The 23,955-nt window shown below is 37.4% G+C and overlaps 1 protein-coding gene across 1 annotated transcript; it reads left to right on the top strand.

Annotated features, from left to right (window-relative positions):
* Positions 1–1,711: 1,711 nt before the first annotated feature.
* LOC126776541 (uncharacterized) lies at positions 1,712–15,822 on the top strand. Its single transcript, XM_050499137.1, has 9 exons — positions 1,712–1,954; positions 2,799–2,990; positions 4,222–4,375; positions 4,962–5,131; positions 5,945–6,011; positions 9,394–9,525; positions 13,499–13,638; positions 13,767–14,381; positions 14,564–15,822. The coding sequence occupies exons 1-9, from the start codon at positions 1,919–1,921 to the stop codon at positions 14,900–14,902; spliced, it is 1,845 nt and encodes a 614-aa protein (XP_050355094.1). The 5' UTR covers positions 1,712–1,918; the 3' UTR covers positions 14,903–15,822.
* The last annotated feature ends 8,133 nt before the right edge of the window (positions 15,823–23,955 follow it).

Below are 23,955 nucleotides of genomic sequence, written 5' to 3'. Positions count from 1 at the left end.
GGCCACCTGATGGTAAGTGGTTACCAACACCCATAGGCATTGTAAGAAATGTTAACCATCGCTTACATCACCAATGCGCCACCAACCTTGGGAACTAAGATGTTATGTCCCTTGTGCCTGTAATTACACATGCTCACTCACCCTTCAAACCGGAACACAACAATACCAAGTACTGCTGTTTTGCGGTAGAATATCTGATGAGTACCTACCCAGACGAGCTTACACAAAGCTCTACCAATGGTATTTATAAGAGTAGATAATAAAACTGAATTTTCACTGTGTATATATATATATCTTTATTTCCCAATTATTTATGAAATTGTTATACTTAGGTGTGGGTTTTTGCACTATATTTTAAATCATTCGTCAGGACATGAATTGTACATAACATTTATTTTATTTGTATATCTTCGCTTTCTTTTAAGTGTGCTAGAAAAAGAAAAGCAAAAGTAATAGTTACTCATACAAGTTTATAAATTGTATAAAAAAGAATCATGTCTTAAATATTTGCATTTTTCATTGACATTAATGATATTTCTATATTCCTTCTCGATTATATTCCGTCGCCGCGTTTGGACTCTACTACCACTTACTATCAGATGGAGTGGCTTCATTTGCCTTCCCGGCAAATATTTAAAAAAAAAGATTACACCAAATATAAATTAGCAGGTGGTTTGATTTCAGCAAAACTGTTTTTAAAACAAACACGATCTAAAGTATCCAATTAATTTGTTATTAATAGTTAAATTCATAAATAATACTTTGATTTTAGGCCTACTAATTAAAATAAATATAAAATTTTAATAATAAAGGGATGTGTTAATTTATGTTCGTTCCAGCTCCATCACCAAATAGTATTGAATTACTATGTAATATAAATGATTAATAAACTTAAAACATTGATATTGGCATTACGATAACTTAAGTAATTTTTTAATATAATATCGATACATTAAGATGCAGTAAATACAACATAATATTAATAAAAATAAAAATCAGAATGTACTATTTGTACTTTGTGTTTCTAATAAATTAATTGAGCTAGCTATTAATTTTTAAATAATTTCGTGATTATTTTTTAAGTAATATACTATTATAATTCAAATTTAATTTGCTCGACAATGTATCCGATTATTTTGATGACATTAGCATAACATTTTATATCAGTTGACGACTGAACATAGTGATTTGCATTTAAAACGCGATTATCGATATATATCTTAAATTATTTACTGAATTAAATCTTTGGCCATACTTCTTCAACTTCTATTCAATTTTATATTTATACTGCGTAACTGCATGATTATTCAGAACATAGTATTTATACAAATAGTATAAGTAAATATATGCTTAATATAAATTAGGTTTTATAATTTATTAAGTGATGATTATCAAAAAGAAACATTAGAAATACTACTTTTTTTTATAATTCGTAATAATTATTATTCTTTTCACATGTTTTTCAATCTTATCTTATATTTTAAGAATATAACATTATAAACAATGTATTTTATTTAAAAAAAAAAGTATAATTTTATCCCATTTATTATATTTTAATTATTTACCGATAGGCATAGTATTGGTTTTTTATTTCTGTCTATCAGCGAGTATCGGCTTTTATCGATAACTTTTAAATTTGACAAACAGTACTAATACTGTCAAACGTCATTTGTCACTTGCTTATTTACAGTTGCATATATGCATTGCGTTGCGTAAACAAATTATACGAGGGACTCAAACCTGTTGTGACTTGTCGATACTCGATTATCTGTTATAATTTTGAAAAACAATCAAGTTTACATTTTTTAAATGAATTTTCCATATTATTAACCTTTATATGACGTTGTTTAGTGCTTTATAATATAATAAAATTGTTTTACTAAATGTATTTTTTTTACTATAAATATTTGTTGATAGTATGGATAAAGAAAATAACAAGAGTGCTGCAGGACTTGTAAGTGAAATGTGTTCATAATTAAATAATTGTGATAACTGCTTATAATTTTGTTTTAGGTCACCATAATATAAACATGAATATTAGATTCTATGCGATTTGCTAAGCTCTGCTTTAATATGCCTAACAAAATGTTCTTGATTAATAGATCTTTGAATGTAACTACAAGCACAAAGAACATTACATCTATCTTTATCACCATCCTAAGGTTGGCGGTGCATTGACAAAGTAAGGAATGGTTAATACTTCTTAAAGTACCAATGTCTATGCATGATGGTGCTCATTAACCATAAGGTGACCAGTCTGCCCATCCACCTTCTTGTATTATTAAAAGAAATTAGCTTTTTAAATTAACCTCTTATAATAATAATGTCCTCCAGACCGATTTTGGCCACTGCGGCCAATCTCAAGAGCGATTAGCCAACTACAGGAGATATTATAGTGCACAAATGTGTGCGAAAACACAGGTGCATTCTCTATTCCCTTACTCTCATAATTCGATGGGATAGCAATCTGACACGACCAGAAAGAGTTCAGGCGCAGGAGCAACAGCTTTACGTGTTTTCCAAGGCACGGGAGTGTACACACTTCCAACTTCCAGACTCCGGGCTGCTACTAAAAATTTTCTGACAGGAAAACCCAATAACTTTCAAGTGGCTCGACTTGGGAATTTAACCCAGTACCTCCGGGTCTGCAGCCTTACATCAAACCACTAGACCAACGAGGCAGTCACCTCTTATACTTTCTTTCTAAACATACAAATTATGAACTTCATTAACTGTACTAGAAAAAATTAACGTTAAAAAATTAAATATGTACTAACATACCGTGTAAAATATTTCAGAGACGCTCAGCTATTGTTGAAAGATTACGCCTGAGAGAGGAATGGTCGGCTTTAAAAGAGACAAGCAACGAACCAATATTAAGACAAAATAATAAAAATGTCCCCACTAAAAAGCCGAACAACCTAATAATATCATTCCCTAAGAGGAACGGACCGAGCAAACAGCTCACAAAAATCAATGAAGAATCAAATGTAAGTAATAAATTATTAAAAATTAAAAAAGAGGAACTGTTTTTTTGCTTACATAATTTAGTTAATTTTTAAGTTTTCTTACAGAGAATGTACTATTTTTTTCCTTTGCGTGTTAAGTTAGCCTATAAGCCTAAAATAAGAGAATTGTTTTCAGCGTTGGCTTCCTATTTAATAAAAAAAGAAATATATATATATATATATATATTTATATAATAATGATTTTCTTCTGAGATATTTTTTTAACAACAGATTAATAAGTCACAAATAAAAAACAATTGAATTTATTAATGGAGCGGTGCTATGAGGAGAACATACAAAAAGCTTATAGAGCCTATATATAGTTAAGAACCGTACACGGTCCCAATGGGTACAGTACAAAATAAAACATCAAAATTGGTCAAGACATTAATTAATTGAAGGATTATTTAATGCATATATTTATTTATTACATATATATGAATATTTTTATTAATATTACGTTAAAGGCCACCTTTATATGTATATTTAGCATTTGTTCTATATATATAAAAGTGTCTGATGTACTGTTCATAATAGATTACGTACTTTGCTAAATTAATTTTCTTTTATTTTAGAATGCAGTCATGATGTCACTTCTCCAATATTTTTCTATTTTACTGTTTTTTACATATTGCAATTTGGTTCTATACATACTTGTTATATACTAGAGCTCTACTGGTGGTAGAGCTTTGTGCAGGCTCGTCTGGGAAGGTACCACCCACTCATCAGATATTCTACCGCAAAACAGCAGTACTTGGTATTGTTGTGTTCCGGTATGAAGGGTGACTGAGCCAGTGTAATTACAGGCACAAGGGACATAACATCTTAGTTCCCAAGGTTGGTGGCGCATTGGTGATGTAAGCGATGGTTAACATTTCTTACAATGCCAATGTCTAAAGGCGTTTGATGACCACTTACCATCAGGTGGCCCATATGCTCGTCCGCCTTCCTATTCTATAAAAAAAAAATCGTTATTGATTCATATTAATAATAATGTTTTTAATTTGTATTGAAGTAGGAAATGCAATCTTTCATCTTTGTTAAAGTTTATAATACAAATTTTACAGTCCAGTTTTTTATTATATATTTTTTTATAGTGCCGTAAAAAAAATACATTTAGTAAAACTATTATGTAGGAGCCGCTGACATAGCCTTTCCTCGAAAAAAAATTATATTATATTTTAAATCTTATCATTTATAATAAACTTTACAGTATGCTGTCTCTGAAGTGCTTCGTGGAACAGTGGTTCTGGTGGACGTGGGTTCGGAGCTCAAAGCTTTACCACTCAGGGCTGCCCTTACAGCTCTCGGTGCATCCGTGGTACCATCGTGGAGTCCCCTCGTCACTCATCTAGTTTGGTGTCAAGGTAAAATAAATATATTCTTTTATATATTATCATATATGTTGTTTTTATGAATTAAAAAAGTACAATATTCATAGAAGTTTAAATTATCAATTTAAAAAAAACTGTAAAATTAGTAGTGTGAGAGATGAATGAATAAATCAGCCATCTAGCCAGATGTTGGGTTTTTATTTCATATTTGTTTAATACTTCTTTTCACCCGCATGTTAGGGGATATACTGTATTCGCATTTCTAACCGTAACCGTCTATGCATGCCCCACTGCTGGCCTAAAGGCCTTCTACCTTTTTGAGGAGAAGGTTTGGAGCTTATTCCACCACGCTGCTCCAATGCGGGTTGGTGGGAAACACATGTGGCAGAATATCAGTGAAATTAGACACATGCAGGTTTCCTCGCGATGTTTTCCGTCACCGTAAAGCACGAGATGAATTATAATCACATATTAAGCACATGAAAATTCAGTGGTGCTTGCCCGGGTTTGAACCCACGATCATCGGTTAAGACTCACGCGTTCTTACCACTGGGCCATCTCGGTCATAGTATAGATAATTAAAAATAAATAAAATATGATTAAAAAAAACACGTTGAAGGCGGCGGCCGTGCCGTGCGGGCGCGCGCGCGCGCGCTGGCGGCGGCCGTGGTGTCGCCGCTGTGGGTGGAGGCGTGCGCGGCGGCGGGCCGGCGCCTGCCCGAGCGGGTGTTCCCCGCGCCCGCGCGCCCCTCCGACCTGCCCTCCCCCGCCACGTTACGCCGCCTGCTGGTAGACTCGCTGTCGCTATTTACTTATATATATATATTTTTTTTTTATAGAATAGGAAGGTGGACGAGCATATGGGCCACCTGATGGTAAGTGGTCACCAAACACCCTTAGACATTGGCATTGTAAGAAATGTGAACCATCGCTTATAGCCAATGCGCCACCAACCTTGGGAACTAAGATTTTATGTCCCTTGTGCCTGTAATTACACTGGCTCACTCACCCTTCAAACCGGAACACAACAATATCAAGTATTGCTGTTTTGCGGTAGAATATCTGATGAGTGGGTGGTACCTACCCAGACGGGCTTGCACAAAGCCCTACCACCAGTAATGGTGTAATATATGGAACTCCAACAGTTTTACGTATTATAGAAAACACGCTTTAAATTAACGTAAAACTAACCAAGCACGACCGATTACAGGAGAACGACCCATTCCCAGACACAATTACGAAAAGAGATAACAAAATATACAAATCAAAATAAAATACAGAAACGAAATGTTCTAGCTAATTAAATTTTAAAACGAATAAACGTTTTAAACTAAAAGCGTGTTTTGAAAGTTATCTGTACCAATGTGACGCATAGATGATACTTACTAAGCTAATTTAATAATAATGAGGATCAATTTTTTTTTTAACTTTTTAGTCAACAGATATTTAAATCATAAAAAAATATATAATTTTTCATGTATAATTCGAAACTGAATTTTCTAATCTGAGTAGAATTTATAATATTTTGAGTTCGATGTAAAATTTCTCTAAAATACGTTTGTTATGTAATCTTGGAATGAGCGTTATTATTATTATTTGCAGAAAAAAGCCGAACAAGAGAACATATCATTGCAGAATCTCTTATCGGACAGTGTCGAGAGTGACAAAGGTATTTAAACTGCAATTTGTAAGGAAAATTGTTGTTGAGTTTCTTATATATACATATAATAAAGCAGTAGCAATATTTGTCTGTCCATTGAACTAATTTATCAAAACCACGTGTAGGTATAAAAAAGAGTAACAGAATTGAGAATTAAACAAATGCCAGGGTTTGCGTGGTTGGTAGATACTTGCCATTTACGACGAAGGTTGTGGTTCGATTCCCACCCAGGATATTTGTGTGCCTGAACATGTCTGTTTGTCCTGAGTCTGGGTGTAATTATCTATATAAGTATGTATTTACAAAAGAAAGTAGAATATGTAGTATATCAGTTGTCTGGTTTCCATAGTACAAGCTCTGCTTAGTTTGGGATCAGATGGCCGTGTGTGAATAATGTCCCAGGATAATATTATTATTAAATTCGTTCATTTTTTAGTATATCGTAATCTTACATGCGAATAAAGTCGCGGACACTTGCATTCATTAATAAGAACGTTGTAATAAAAAAAAGAACGTTATAATAAAAAAAGATCGTTATAATAAAAAAAAAAAGAACGCTAAAAAAAAAAAGAAAATTCGAAAAGACACGCAACGGATGCAAGTCCTTTGAGAAATATATTAAAAGCACATTTTGACATTAACTTTACATTTTCACAGGGAAACCGGCCCGTTTGCGGATATCCAGTGAAACGGAACACGACACATCTATTTTTTTTTTTTATATCGCCGGGAGGGCAAATGACTCTACTCCACCTGATGGTAAGTGGTAGTAGAGTCCAAACGCGACGACGGCCAGTACAGACGGGAAAAACGTTCTGCACTAGCCGCCTTCGCCTTGCCGGCCCGCAAGATGCCTCTTCACGCCTCGTTTGAAGGAACCCGGGTTGTAAGAGGAGGGGAATACGTGAGCTGGTAAGGAATTCCATTTTTTGGAAGTGCGACAAAGAAAGGAGTTGCTAAATTTCTTTGTTCGCGATGGAATTGATGTCACAGTTAGGCGGTGACATCGAGAACCAGCTCGCGTGGACTTAAGAAGGAAGGGGGAAGCAGGAATTAGAGAGAATAATTCCTCAGAGCACTCGCCGTGATACAGTCGATAGAAAGCGCTCAGTGCTGCTATCTCACGACGCGATTGTAAAGGTTCAAGGGTGTTTGTGACCTTTACGTCGCCAATAATGCGTACGGCACGTCGCTGCAACCGGTCCAAGGCCTCAAGTAGGTACTTAGCGGAGCCATCCCAAAGGTGCGAGCAATATTCCACGCAAGACCGTACCTGTGTTTTGTACAGCAGGCACAGTTGTTGTGGCGTGAAAAAGCGCCGCACCTTGTTCAGAACTCCGAGTTTCCGTGAAGCTGTTTTTATAACAGCCTCGATGTAATCCCTTGGACTAAGGTCGCAGCGAACGTCAATCCCCATGACACTACAACACGTCTAACACTACAGACACGTCGCACGACACGTCTGCGGATAAATCGCGTGACAAAACCGACACGAGTATCACGCCAGGTATTCATCTTTAATATTTATTATATTTTACAAAGATATTTATATACATATACCAATATACGTTACGTTTAATGACTGCTCTATATACTCTCAACTACCCGCCCCGCCTTCGCGCGCGTCTAATGTTTGCCCATACTCGCCGCGCTGGGCAGGCGTGTTGGCGAGCGCAGTAGGGGGGTAAGATGTTTATGGGGGGGGACGCTGCTGCCCATCCCCCCTTTTCCCTGTCCCTCAGTCGCCTCTTACGACACCCACGGGATGAGATTGGGGGAGTACTATTCTAAGCCGGTACTCCACGGCACCGACATAGCTTGCAAAATTAGCAGGCTGAAGTGGCAGTGGGCCTAGAGTGGAGACCGCGAATCGGCAAGCGCAGCGTAGGGCGCCCTCCAGCCAGGTGGACCGACGACCTTAAGAAGGTGGCGGGCACCAACTGGATGCGGAAGGCGGAGGACAGGGAGCTTTGGCGCACCTTGGGAGAGGCCTATGTTCAGCAGTGGACAACGATTGGCTGTTGATTGGTTGATTGATTGATGTTACATAGATACAACTATTACTTAACGCGGCGCACGTGGAAAATGCTCCCAGTCGTAATTTTTTTTTTTTTTTCGATATTTTCATTGTGGAATTTTCTATTTGTTATATAATCTAATTGTTCCATCTTCTTCGTCGTCATATTTTAGCCAATTTACACAAAACCATAATAAATTATACATCTAAACTTTAAGCCGAGATGGCCCGGTGGTAAGAACGCGTGAATCTTAGTCGATGATCGTGGGTTCAAACCCGGGCGAGCACCTCTGAATTTACATGTGCTTAATTTCTGTTTATAATTCATCTCGTGCTTTTCGGTGAAGGAAAACATCGTAGGGAAACCTGCATGTGTCTAATTTCATCGAAATTCTGCCACATGTTTATTCTACCAACCCATACTGGAGCAGCGTGGTGGAATAAGCTCCAAACCTTCTCCTCAAAAAAGGGAGAGGAGGCCTTAGCCCAGCAGTGGGACATTTACAGGCTGTTACTGTACTGTACTAAACTTTTCCTATAAATCACTCCATCCATTGGTGAAAACCTCATGAAAATCCGTTAAGCAGTTTTTGAATGTATCGCGCTTAAACAGACAGAGGTGGACCCTTTGTTTTATAATATGTAGATCGGGCTGGTAGAGACTGGTTGGAGTGCTACGCTAGCCTTTGTCTAGTGGGACTTGCAGGAGCTTCTTTACTTTTATTATCTAACCTTATTTTATAAAGAGTTAAGGTTTCGTATGTTTGTTTCTAAAGGATAAACTCGAAAAGTACTAAACTGATTTTTAAATTTATTGCATCTGTAGAAAGCTACATTAACAGTAAGTAACAAAGGCTATTATTTTCCAAGGTATCAATTTTCGTCCTAAAGACTTATTAACCTTAGGAAGTCAATTACACAAAGATAAATAGTTTATTTACACCCTTAAATTTATATAAAATGCAACAAACACACACACACACTCACACGCACGCACACGTACACACACACACACACGCGCACTTGTATACTGGTGCGCGAACACGTACTCACGCTCACATAAGCATGGACATCATATTTGTTGCACTTTATATTTTTATTATTTCTCACTTCTCACTTTATACATGTATTTTTCTTTTTTGTTCATATAAACAGGAGTGGAGACCTGGTGTCTTGTAGAACAGCTTATCTATTGCAATCACTAGTTTTCACATTATTTAGCTGATATTTAAATGTTATATGTCAATTTGTAAACTTTTTGTGAAGAAATAAATAAAATATTATTATTATTATTGGGGAAAATAAGATAATTATTCAAACTGGAAGAAGTGAAGAATATGGTGAAGGGCTGGTTATTATCATTATATTTTTCAGATGCCGAGACCCGTGTGAACACGGCGCCCCGTCGGGCGCTGCCCGCGTCACCGACGCCGCAGCGGCCGACCAAGTCCAAGAGGAAACTCTTCACTCAGAAGGAAGCGGACATCAATTCTGCCGATGAATCGGGTAATTATAATGCTATAGTTATAATAGGTGGGCAACTTGACAAGTGCTCACCACCATTGATATTGGTTTAATGGCCAATGCGGCTTGCGCCTTTTTTTACAATATAGGTAGGCGGACGAGCATATGGGCCACCTGATGGTGAGTGGTCACCAATGCCCATATAAATTGGCAATGTAAGAAATGTTAACCATCACTTACTGGAAGCTAAGATGCTCTTGTTCCTGTAGTTACACTGGCTTACTCACCCTTCAATCTGGTAAAGAAATTATACTATGTAGTACTGTCTATGGAGTACCGGCTTAGAATAGTACTCCCCCAATCTCATCCCGTGGGTGTCGTAAGAGGCGACTGAGGGACGGGGAAAAGGGGAGATGGGCAGCAGCGTCCCCCCTCCCATAAACATCTTACCCCCTACTGCGCTCGCCAACACGCCTGCCCAGCGCGGCGAGTATGGGCAAACCCCTCCCTTAATGGCAGATGCGCCCAAAAAAAGGCCCCCAGTTACCGGCAAGCCCGCTAGGCCCGACCAAGGTAGCGGTCGCGGTATCGGCAGGGCAGGGGGTGCTAAGAATCACCGGTTCACGGCAGGCTACCGTATAAAACGACTGAAAATGGCAACGTATAATGGACGCTCGATGAGGCTGGACCATCACCTCGCCGAATTAGAAGTAGAGTTAAGTCATATAAACTGGCATATACTGGGGTTATCTGAAGTCCGAAGACAGGGGGAGGACACGATAACTCTAGAGTCCGGTAACTTACTCTACTTCCGCGAAGGTGATAACCTCTCCCAGGGTGGTGTCGGTTTTCTAGTCAAAAAGGATCTCATTAGCAGCATTGTGGAAATCAGTAGTGTGTCGAACCGGGTAGCGTACCTTGTCCTAAAACTTTCCGACAGGTACTCCCTGAAGGTTGTACAGGTATATGCGCCAACTTCGACATACTCTGATGATGTGGTCGAAGCGATGTACGAAGACATCGCAAAGGCCCTCAACGACACCTCGAGGGCCCACTACAATGTTGTTATGGGAGACTTTAATGCTAAAGTGGGAGTACAAGATAGCGGTGAATCGAAAGTCGGACCTTACGGCTTGGGCTGCAGAAATCACAGGGGGCAAATGCTGGTAAACTTTCTCGAAGCGCAGGGGCTTTTTTTGATGAATTCTTTCTTTCAAAAGAAGCCTCAGAGGAGGTGGACCTGGCGAAGCCCCGATAACGTGACAAGGAACGAGATAGACTTTATCATTTCGAATAAAAGGCACATATTTAGAGATGTTTCAGTGATCAACAGGTTTAATACCGGAAGTGATCACCGCTTGGTTCGAGCCACTCTAAATATCAACTTAAAAGCCGAAAGATCGAGAATGATAAGGTCTACGCTCCGACCTACCATGCTCCAAGCTGCTCAAGGCTCCGAAAAGTTCCAAATGGAACTTCAAAATCAATTCACCGCGTTGGAAACCATAAGCAGCATTGATGAGAGAACCGACACGCTGGTCAAAATACTGCAAAACACATCCCGCAAGTGTTTTCCGCCACAGAGAAGAGACAACGCACCAAAACTCTCTGCTGAGACACTCGAGCTCATGAGAAAACGACGAGAACTACCATCGTTTTTGTCAGATAAGGCCTTAAACCGAACAATAAAAACGCTGACGCGACGCGATCTCCGACGCTCCAATACCCGTGCCATCAAGGCTGCGATTGAGCAAAATCGGGGATCGAAAGTGTTCGCTCGCAAGTTTGGGAGGCCGCGTCTGACAAAACTTAAAACTGAAAATGGTGGGGTCGTTACCTCTAGGCCTGAGATTGTCGGAGAAGTAGAGAGGTTTTATGGGCAGTTGTTCTCTTCAAGATCGGATAAACCCGTGGAAATCAGTATTGATGACCAGCGCGCCCCTCTTATGCGCCATTACTCCGAGGAGCTCCCGGTCGTTGACCAAGGAGAGATTAGGGCGGCTCTAGAACAGCTTAAAAACAACAAAGCTCCGGGAGATGACGGAATCACAACAGAGTTGCTTAAGGCAGGCGGGACTCCGGTCCTGAAAGAGCTAGCAAGCCTCTTTAATTCCGTCATCCAACATGGCAAGACCCCGGAAACGTGGAGCGGGAGTGAGGTGGTACTGCTTTTCAAGAAAGGTGATAAAACCCTCTTGAAAAACTACAGACCAATCTCCCTCCTGAGTCACGTGTATAAGCTGTTCTCAAGAGTCGTCACGAACCGTCTCGCCAGACGACTTGACGAGTTCCAGCCCCCAGAGCAAGCCGGCTTTCGATCAGGCTACAGCACCGTGGACCACATCCATACTGTTCGGCAGATTGTGCAGAAGACCGAAGAGTACAATCAGCCGCTGTGTATGGCATTTGTGGACTACGAGAAAGCCTTCGACTCCATCGAAACCTGGGCAGTGCTCGACTCATTGCAGAGATGTCATATCGATTGGAGATATATCGAGGTACTGAGATGTCTGTACAACGCCGCTACAATGACTGTCCACATCCAGGACTGTAAGACGAAGGCGATCCAACTGCGCAGAGGGGTGAGACAGGGGGATGTAATATCCCCGAAACTGTTCACCAACGCGTTGGAAGACGTTTTCAAAACGCTGGATTGGACTAGGTATGGAGTCAATGTAAACGGCGAGTACATCTCACACCTTCGATTTGCCGACGATATCGTCATCATAGCAGAGTCGCTGGAACAACTCACCGAAATGCTGCGTAGCCTAGGCGAGTCTTCCCGGTGTGTCGGTCTCGGTATGAACTTGGACAAGACCAAGGTCATGTTCAATAGGCATGTCGTGCCGGGACCGATATACGTCGAGGGGAAACCTCTCGAAGTTGTTAGTGAATATACCTACCTAGGACAGATAATACAAGTCGGTAGGAACAACTTCGAGAAGGAAGCCGATCGAAGAATTCGCTTGGGATGGGCAGCATTTGGCAACCTTCGTCAAGTCCTCAAGTCGTCTATACCGCAATGTTTGAAGACGAAAGTCTTCAACCAATGCGTCTTACCTGCCATGACATACGGTGCCGAAACGTGGACACTAACTGCGGGACTAGTCCACAAATTCAAAGTCGCTCAGCGTGCTATGGAGCGAGCTATGCTCGGAGTATCTTTGAAGGATAAGATCAGAAATGAGATTATCCGGAAAAGAACCGGAGTCACCGACATAGCTTGCAAAATTAGCAGGCTGAAGTGGCAGTGGGCTGGTCACGTATGTCGTAGGACCGATGGCCGTTGGAGCAGACGAGTCCTAGAGTGGAGACCGCGAATCGGCAAGCGCAGCGTAGGGCGCCCTCCAGCCAGGTGGACCGACGACCTTAAGAAGGTGGCGGGCACCAACTGGATGCGGAAGGCGGAGGACAGGGAGCTTTGGCGCACCTTGGGAGAGGCCTATGTTCAGCAGTGGACAACGATTGGCTGTTGATAAGTATAAGTACTGTCAAGTGTTACAATTAGTGATAATAAGGTGGACGGTACCTACACGGCCGGGCTGACATCAGCCCTATCACCATGAAAATATTTATAATTAATATATTGTTAATACTATTATTTTTTAAGTAAACCTTTTCGAGGTCTATTAATAGATATGCTATAGGCGCAATATGAAATAAATTTTGTATTACATTTATAATTCTGTACCGTACAGTAATAACCTGTGATGTCCCACTACTGAGCTAAGGCCTCCTCTCCCTTTTTGAGGAGGAGGTATGGAGCTTATTTCACCACGCTGCTCCAATGCGGGTTAATGGAATACACATGCGACAGAATTTCAGTGAAATTTGACACATGCAGGTTTCCTCACGATGTTTTCCTTCACCGTAAACCACGAGATGAATTATAATCACAAAGTAAGCACACGAAAATTCAGTGGTGCTTACTCGGGTTTGAATCACATGAGATTCACGCGTTCCTACCACTGGACCATCTCGGCTATAGCATAGTAACTTTAAAAATTTTACATAGACAAAGAAGATACGCCAATAGCTACCAACAAGCCGCGCGGGCGCCGGCAGCTCGCGCGCGCCGAGCGCCTCGCGCGGCGCCTCGCCGGGCGCGGCGGGCGCGGCGCCGGCACGCCTGCGGGCGACGGAGCTCCGAGGGTCGTAAGTAGCCGTTCACTGGCTCCGGTTGAGTCGTATCGTACACGAGTAGCGTACCGTTTATCAAGCTGAGTGACGTCAGTATTTATATGGAAGATACTCGCATAGTTTTAGTACGAAATTCATTTCAGGTGTTAACGGGCATGTCGAGGGGGGAGCGCCGCGAGATATGGGAGGCGATAAAACGATTGAACGGCAGGGTTCAAAATCAAATTAATAAAAAAACGACCCACGTCCTGATGGGGTCCTGTGACGCGTCCTCGACGGAGATCCCGGCGATAAACGATATACAAGTGGCCGGTCAAAAGAAAAAAATAACTATGTGTCAAAATTGCAACACACCAGAGGATATCCTCTCTCAGATGTTCCTCAATCATGTGACCGTTCATCGACCAGCTGAGGCGAACGTTGGCAACATTATCTGCAGCTGTAATAATATATCTGGCGTTGCCAGGATATCGACCGCGCATACAGCTGAAGATATCACGAACGTACCGCACAATGAAGGAAATAATTTTAACAAAAATCCATCGAATACCAAAGAACCCGGACCGGATGTTCAGACAATTTTGACAAGTTCAATGGAGTTGGTTAAGAAAGACAAGCCGAGAACGGTTAATGCGTTGTTGGGTGCGGTGAGGGGCTGCAGGGTGCTGGTCGCGCAGTGGGCGAGGGACTCGGTGAAGGCGAAGCGTTGGTTACATCATTTTGGCTATGAGGTGCCACATCTGATGAAGATATCCCAGGTTTGCCTTTTCAACTTTATCTTCAAATAAAATTATAGACAAAAACTATACAGATAATAATAAAAACCTTTCGTATATTGACGAAAGTTTTATTTAATAATTATTATTTTAAAGTCATTTATTTATGTTTAATTATTGTATCTAAATATTTTTTACGAAAATAAAACATCTTAAACCTACAGAAAGCACGCATCGAACGTTCAGCTCTAGGGAAAATGAATTCCGAATATGCATACGACATATTCAACGGTATGCGAGTACGCGTATCCGAGAATGCAGAGCAAAAGGAAGCTGTGAACCAACTATTGACACTCTGTGGCGCCATCACACATAATAAAAGAAATGGCGCGAAAAAACAAAATGGCGGAAACATCACAGCTGATTTTGACATAACAGTAGGGCGGGAAAGTGGTGAAGTTTGTTCGAAGTGGGTTTTCGATAGTATCGCAGCGGCTAGGATAAGAACTACGAGGCGATATGTCAATAAAGACATACCGAGCGATGTGATAATATTAAGCTAGTGATTATGGGTTGTGCTTTATTTTGTAACGCGTGCTATCTTTGTAAATTTTTATCATTAATTGTCTGTAATAAATGCCGCCAAGATACGGTTTCGTATAGGATGCGGGATTTTTTTCCCAGCTTAATGCAGTGAAAATCTGCGTCGGTTTGTTTAGGCAGTCATGAATCTAACTGACTGAGTTCCTGACGAGATGTCAGGAACCGTGTAGGTTGGTGACGGCAAGTGGAAAAACGACCTCTGTACCTTGATATTTGACTTTGACATTATTGGCTAGTCACACATCAGTTTTGATACATTAATGTTCTCTACAAAATATTCTCTAGTCGTATATTCAATTATATAAATTATAATTATGTTTTATTTCATATGTTAGTAAAATGTTCCACAAAGGCCCCATCGTTCGCCATAGCTTTCCTTTGAAGGGGACAGTTTAAATCTTATTTGATTTCGCTGTGTCACTGCGGTTTGGTGGAACACACACGATTTCAAGCGCCTAATGAACTTTGAACTCAAATTTTGTAAACCAACCAGTGTCTAGTGAGCTGATGCAACTTACCGAATAAAGTCTATTATAGATGACAGTCATCAGACATTTTAAATTAATTTGAATTAGTTATCTGTGTTTAACTAACGACTGTTTATTTAAACACTATTTCTCTCTTTCTCACATTATCGACTTGACATTCGAAAGAAGAAGACAAGCATTGTTCAACTGTTCACCCGTTCACAACGTTCGTAAGTAAGGCCTAGTCTTTACCTTAAAGTAACCAATAAATTGACAACGTGAATCAACGCTGCACTATTACGTTGAAGTATTTTTTTTAATATGTCATTAGTCTATAATCTATTGATATTTTAGATATCGTTGAATTTCTAATTTATTCTTATTTATTTTAATTTTTAATTAAGTGTTTAATGAACTGAATGTAAATTGCTGTTATAAAATACAATGAGTTTTTGGATTTGTTTTTTTTTATATACGATGCCTTACCTGCATCTTATTACCTACACTATCTATGGCCTATTTTTTATAACATATTTAGTCGGACGGGCAAATGGTAAATGGCCACTATCACACATAGACATTGGCGCTATAAGAAATATTAACCAATAACCATTTCTTACATCGTCAATGCTCCGCCAACCTTGGGAGCGAAGATTATGTCCCTTGTACTTTGTACGTATAGGTGTCCTGGCTCACTCACCCTTCAAAGCGGAACAAAATACTAATTATTTCCATTTTGCTTTTGTGGTGGAATATATGACGTGTATGGTACCTAACCTACCACCAAATAGAATCCAAGTAAATACAAACGTTGATTGGACGTGACGTCATTGGTCGAAATCTTGTATAATCTATGATATTCATTATGGATTCGTAAGCATATTTCGAATGTCGTTTGTTGTCGGAAATTTGGAAGTAAAATTAAAGTTGATAATATAATTAGTAAATGGCATAGTGTTGCATAATGCATTATAAATAAGGAAATAAACTATTTATTCAAAATGTTAAACACAACACTCTTGTTTACGAAGGATTTTTTTTAGTTATTACTAGTTCATTTACTTAGTAATTTTTATTATAATAAAGATATATTTTTATTATAATATTAATCAAGATTCTATGGAATATGTTAAGTTTATTTATCGTACTCCATCGTTTTGAATAGACAATAGGTCTAATGGCATATTATATTATGATATTTTCGGTGTAAAGGTTATATGTATAATAATATCCTGGGACATTATTCACACACGGCCATCTGAACCCAAACTAAGCAGAGCTTGTACTATGGAAACCAGACAACTGATATACATATACTACTTTTCTTTTGTAAAGGCATACTTTTATAGGTAATAACTGACTTGTTCATGCACACAAATGTCTGTCCTGTGTGGGAATCGAACCCACAACCTTCGGCGTGAAAGGCAAATATCTACCACGCCAATCGGCCCGTCAGCTTTCATACATGAAATAATCTTTCTATAATATAAACGTGAGACGAAAACTTTGTACTCCTTTTTACAATTATTTATTAATTAGTTAAAGTTTAGATGGAGGAGTGCAAAAAGTTAATTTTTTGTGTAATATGCATAAGAAATACCTGAAATTGATAAAACAAATCATTACACACACTACCATACATTTAACACTTATATGCAATTACGTATATGTATACACATCCATCCTTTTGGTTTTAGTCTCCAGTATTATATAACGATTAAATAAAAATTTCGACAAAGTTCAAACTATAAATTTTATTTGCAATAAACATTACATTTATTTTTATGATGCACAGGTAATTGATAAATAAATTTAATAAATCGTTATGATTTTTTGACATAACCATTTGAACGGTGAAACAAGTGTTTTTTAGATATTTTCCGGACATAGGCCTCTTCCAAAATGCGCCAAAGCTCCTGGTTCTCGTCCTGCATCCACCCGTGGGGTGATTTTACCTTTTTTATTTACACATAACTCAAAAAATAAAATACACAACAAAGTAACTTATTTGTAATAAGTTTAACATATGATTCAAATAATTTAAAGAACACTAAATCATACATGACAGTAAACATCTCACAGCTGGGCAAGGCTTTTAAGGATAAGTTTCAGAACTTATTCCGCCATGCTGCAACTGATTATTGAATATAAATATGACAATATTAAATTGAAATTACATTTCTCAGGATGTTTTCCTTCGCTAAGAGCGAGATAAATATAAACATATGATAATTCAAAAGTATTGAACCCACGGTCTTAAGTTACCATATATCCACTGGGTCAACACCGCTAATTAACGAACACATTTTAAATCCATATTAACATTTACAATTTAGTTAATTGCATATGTATAGCAATTAACCTAATAAATATTTACACATCTAAAAACCTACACCTGCTACGAATAACTTTCTTTTTAAAGTCGCTTCTAATTTACAATTTTTAATTACGCACTTCAGAAATCAACGGCTACCACAATATTTTCTATTAAACTAGTTAACCGTCTAGTCTTTGCGCAATTATTATATTAAAAGAAAAACATATACAAAAAAACCCTTTTTTACGAGAACAACTCATAGCATCTTTACATTCGGATGATTTTTTTAGGAACGCATTAAAGACATTGTTTTTTTTATATTAATACAAAAAACAAGGCAGGCATACATTCTCAACTGAAACAGCTATTGAATACATTTTGTTTAGAGGTGATCACCGCACATTTACTGGTGGTAGAGCTTTGTGCAAGCTCGTCTGGGTAGATACCACCCACTCATCAGATATTCTACCGTAAAACAGCAGTAATTGGTATTGTTGTATTCCGGTTTGAAGGGTGAGTGAGCCAGTGTAATTACAGGCACAAGGGACATAAAATCTTAGGTCCCAAGTTTGGTGGCGCATTTGCAAGGTAAGCGATGGTCAACATTTCTTAAAGTGTCAATGTCTAAGGGCGTTGGTGACGACTTACCATCAGGTGGCCCATATGCTCGTCGGCCTTCCTATTTTATAAAAAAAAAAGATACCTAAGCACTGGCACTGCTAGAATTATAACTTACTAGTTGGTCGCATATCAGGGAGAATGTATGTCCTTTTATATAACTCCGACATGTATACGAAACTCCATGATGATCGGTTGGGCAGTTAAGACTTGATTGCATAATAATTTTTATAGTTATCCAGACCGATTTTGGCCAAGGCGGCCAAATCAAGAGAGATTAGCCAACTGCGCAGGAGATATAGTGCACAAATGTTGCAGATCTTTTCACCTCTTCTTTCACCGCTATAAACGAGATAAACAATCACCTATTCTGTCCGGATTTGAACGCGCTATCTTCGGTTAAGTTTGACACGTCCACTGGGCCATATCAGTCTTATATACCTAATTTTATTAGACTCCATTCGATAATGATTATGTTACATATAACCAAATACAAATTTGCATATATAATAATTAATTTATGGTATGTTTACGTCATACCTACGTCATAATTACATTTTATAAATGTATATAATTATCATCGTATTATCATACACAATTGTTTGGCTAAATATAGATCAATATGGCATTCCTGCTCGTGTATCATAAGGCTTTAAGATGTTTAAGGGACGGCTGATAAACAAAAAAAAAACTATTATTATATGTCTTGATATATATACTTTACATTCATTCACTGATGGTAGGGCTTTATGCAAGCTCGTCTGGGTAGGCACCAACCACTCATCAGATATTCTACCGCAAAACAGCAGTACTTGGTATTGTTGTGTTCCGGTTTGAAGGGTGAGTGAGCCAGTTTAATAACAGGCAAAAGGGACATAAAATCTTAGGTCCCAAGGTTGGTGGCGCATTGGCTATGTAAGCGATGGTTAACATTTCTTACAATTCCAATGTCTATGGGCGTTGGTGACCGTTACCACCAGGTGGCCCATATGTTTGTCCGCCTTCATATTCTATAAAAAAAAGTTCAGGAATGCGACACAGACAATGAAACATTACTTTTATGTAAGTATATAAATAAACAGATATGATTACATTTTGACTCGTGAGCCTGCGTGATCAACTTCTCTTGTATCACAATACTAGTTGCCGACTGCGTTTGAGTGGAGGGGGAGGCATAGATACCCTGTCATTTTTTTGTACCCATGACAACATATACACAAAATTTCATAATGCTCAGTTGAGTACTTATGACGTGAATTCACAAACAAATAAATAATAAAACTAATTTTCTCAGGATTAATAGATAACGCTCGGTATACGTTGTTAAGCCCCTTTAATATTTTCTGTGAGCAATTATCCAATAATAAAACGTGTAACACGTTTTGTATTTTGTTGATTAACATAAATGTCAATCAAGAAACAGTCTTACAATCAATCATTGATAATCAAAATAAAAACTGCAATGCAAGAAACATTCATTTATTTGTATACAGTCTATATATGACTACTTCATTGGTCTAGTGGCTTGATGTAAGGCCGCAGACCCGGAGGTCTTGGGTTCAATTTCCAGGTCGGGCCGACAAAGTTATTGGGTTTTTCTGTCAAAAAAATTCTCAGTAGCAGCCCGGAGTATGGAAGTTGGAAGTGTGTACACTCCCGTGCCTCGGAAAGCACGTAAAGCCGTTGGTCTTGCGCCTGAACTCTTTCCAGTCGTGTCGGATTGCCGTCCCATCGGATTGTGAGAGTTAGGGAATAGAGAGTGCACCTGTGTTTACGCACACACTTGTACACTATAATATCTCCTGCATAGTTGGCTAATCTCTTGAGATTGGCCGCCGAGGCCGAAATCGGTCTGGAGGACATTATTATTATTATACTTTTTATTTGTATTTTTTTTTTGTTGTATTTGTGTTAATGAAGAAAGCATAGGTCAATAATTATTATTTTTTACTTTATGTTGACGCGATACTTTGTGAATCTTGTGTACTTGTAATCGATATACTTTCAGAAGTTGATTTTTTCTCTTTGGATGTTATGTATGCCACCATTTAATGTGACTATAAGAAAACTTTTGCTCTTCTTAATTCATATTACCCTTATTCCATACATTTTTTCGGCTTACCTCTACCCTCCTTAAATTAAAGTTAATAACTTTGACAGATCTGTCCGTGCTTGTATTTATAATTCTTTTACGGCTTTAGATACAAGTTATTTTAACAAGGTCATCTTCTTTTAATTTTATTTAAAAAAAAGTACAATAAACGTTCGAATAACCATAAATTATAATAATGAAACACCATTTTTCGCTTATCATTCATTTCATAAATTTAAAATGAGAACGGTGTCAAAATTAGGAAAGCTCGTATCACTGTTATTTAACGTTTAAATGTAATGCTTTTATACATTAATAATGAATATATTAATTTTGAACCAAAACTTTTATACATCTTAAAACTCTATTTTAGTCTATGACATTTGCCAAAATTATTGTTACATTTCGTGTTATTCAAAAATACTTTAGGTATGCCTACTTACGCTATATGATCTAATAATGAAATGCCAAGTAATAAACAAGAAATAACTATAATATTTTTTATTAAAACAGATACATATATCAAAAACATTAAATATAAACTAGTTTTATGAAATTAAGAATTAATTGTTATCTAAAACATCGAAAAAATATAAATATTTTTTGTTTTTCCACATTAGTATAACAATTATGACAATAACAATTTATTTAAATGATTAATTTAATATACAATTCTAGACTATGGTAAAAAAATATAACGGTTATATTATTAAATATGATCGTAATATCGTAAATTTTACAATAATGGTCTTTGAAGACTGTTTAGAGGATTCTCTTTCGAAGGTCAAATCAATAATGACAGATAAAGCAAAATCAATGTTTAACTAAGCACTTCACTTAACCCATTTATCCAAGCTCTGCTGGAATCTTTCATTAATTTCTTCCCAAATGAGCCGCCAATAAGCACAGAAAAAAAAACTGTTTTTTTTTTATTAAATGTCATGTTTTATTTAAAAACAAACATATGCACAGTTTCTTTTTTATCAAAATTAATCTAAAACTATCTGTTGTAAAAAATATTTTATATAATTTGATAAAGTTTACAAATGTCGTTAGTTCATTGTTAAGAATAAAATAGCGATTAAAAGTTTGATAAGGAACAGCTTTCGTTTGTTTTACCGGCAGAAAACGAAAAAACTACCTCTTCCGTTAACTCGATGAAAGCAACATGGCTGCCGTTCCCGCTTCTATCTCATTCCAATGCACGTGAGCAAATATAGCCGTCTCACTCATTTTAGTGCAACGACTTTTCAATTGCAGCCGTTAAACAGGGTTGCCAAATTTTTTATCCGTAAAATTATCAGATGTCATTTCTTTATTTACTGTAAATTATTATAAATTACAGTATTATTAAAAAAATACATACATATGTATTACATGCTAATAGACATTTTTTTTAGATATTTAGTAACATAATTCGATTACTCTATCCTATTCATATTCAATACAAAAGTGTGTAATGATGTTGTTTTGAACGTATGATACTTTACAATAGTTAAATAGATAGGAAACTTGGATAGACGAATATAAATTTTCAAAATAATAACATAAATGGTTAAAGAATTAATTTTTCAGTGATAAATACGTATCAGCCTAAATGACGAAATTACTAATATTCCGCCCGTATTTATATCAATTTTATTCAATAAAAATAATTAATTAAAATCGGTTTACAATATAAGAAACTATCGTCCACAAAAATATCGTTAATTTTTTCGAAGTAAAATAGGAACTAGAAATCAAGATGTACCTGTGACAAAAACAGGCAAAATTGAAAATCACCTTTATTTTCTAAATGGCTTTCCTTAAAAAACAAATAGAGCTCTGCGTGCAAATTATGATTTAAATAAACACGAGTACAATGGATGTTTTTAATTGTATTCATCGTGTATCAATGTATCATGTATAATCTGTATCAATGCTCTGTATAAATACACAAAGCTGGAGAATTTGTATAAAAGCGCTTATCTATGATCTACCAGTACTAAAATCACATACCGATTGTAAAAAAATATAGCTTTAGACAAGAATTTTCACATTGTAATTGAATAAATAAATCATAAATGTAAATATATTGATTAATATATAATTATAATACTGTGTACTTAACGATAAAATAAATAAGAAATAAAAATATATTTGTGTTTTTGAAGTAATTTATACTATAATTACACACGACAGTTATGATCTAATCGTCAACGAAATGTGCAAAATTTAGAAACATATATAACACAAATGTATAGCGGGTAGACCGCGACATTGTATATAAATACTGGTATATATAAATACCTAATGTGAGTTTGCCGCGCTGTCACCATTGCACATCAATTTTTGCAAGATTAGTACAAGACAGTGGTTTTCAATCATTGTACTGTCTAAAAAGGGTACTTGATTACATTATAATACGTTCCCGATTCAATTCCAATCCAACTTTGGAGTATTCTATATCAATTCGTTTCGGAACCAAACCGATATGCATATGCTTTAATATCAAAGCTGAATATAAAACTTTTGTCACTAATAGTTATAAAAATTAAAGAATAAATAATAAATGGCAACGATTATTCTCTGTTTTTTTTATATAATAAAAAAAATAACTCCGCTCCACCTGATAGTAAGTGGTATTGGAGTCCAAACGCGACGACGGCTAGTACAGTCGGAAAGAATGTTCTGCATTAGCTGCCCCCGCCTTGCAATATGCCTCTTCACGCCTCTTTTGAAGGAACCCAGGTTGTAAGAGGAGGGGAACTCGTGTGCTGGAAAAGAATTCCATTTTTTAATGGTACGACAAAGATAAGAATAGCCAAATTTCTTCATGCGCGATGAAATTGAAGTCACAGTTGGCGGTTATTTGCGATAAACTGGCTCCCCTTCTTGTAAATGTTCGGCGACTGGACAAATGGCTCCTCTTTCTTCAAGAGGTCTGGAGTTCATTTCACCACAATGCCCCAATAATACTTACTATTCCACTATTTCCCTTCGTGTCTTCTATCGATTCTATAAGTTTTAGAAAACTATAAATAACTGTCTCATTACAACCTTTTATATAACTTCGTCTAGTAGTATGTCTGAGTCAAATGCTTCTAAATTCTAAACCGGTTTCATAAAACCAATTGGGCTAATATGGTGAGCCTTCGTGAAAGCCCGTCTAGAAGTTACCACCCTCTAATCACATATTCTACTTCCAAACAATACAAGTATGTTGCGTTTTGAGGGCGAGTGAGCCAGTGTAACTACTGGCACAAGGAATATAACATCATAGTTCCCAAGGTTGGTGGCGCATTGACATTGTAAGGAATGATTAATATTAATAATGTACTCTTCGCCCTTCCCAGCCCTTTACCGCCACGAGATGATTTATAATTAACACAAATTACGCACATGAAAAATCGGTGCTCGCTCGGCTTTGAACCTGCTGCAGTTGTGATTCACGTGTACAAACCACTAAGTTATATAGGTTCTAAATGTACTGTTTAATGTTATATAATTATAATATACCATATATAAATACATAAATTA

This window comes from Nymphalis io, chromosome 20 (genome assembly GCF_905147045.1).
Source record: "Nymphalis io chromosome 20, ilAglIoxx1.1, whole genome shotgun sequence".
Lineage (NCBI taxonomy): Eukaryota > Metazoa > Arthropoda > Insecta > Lepidoptera > Nymphalidae > Nymphalis > Nymphalis io.
Note: the sequence above shows the minus strand (reverse complement) of the source record. Positions and strands in the feature narration are given on the sequence as shown.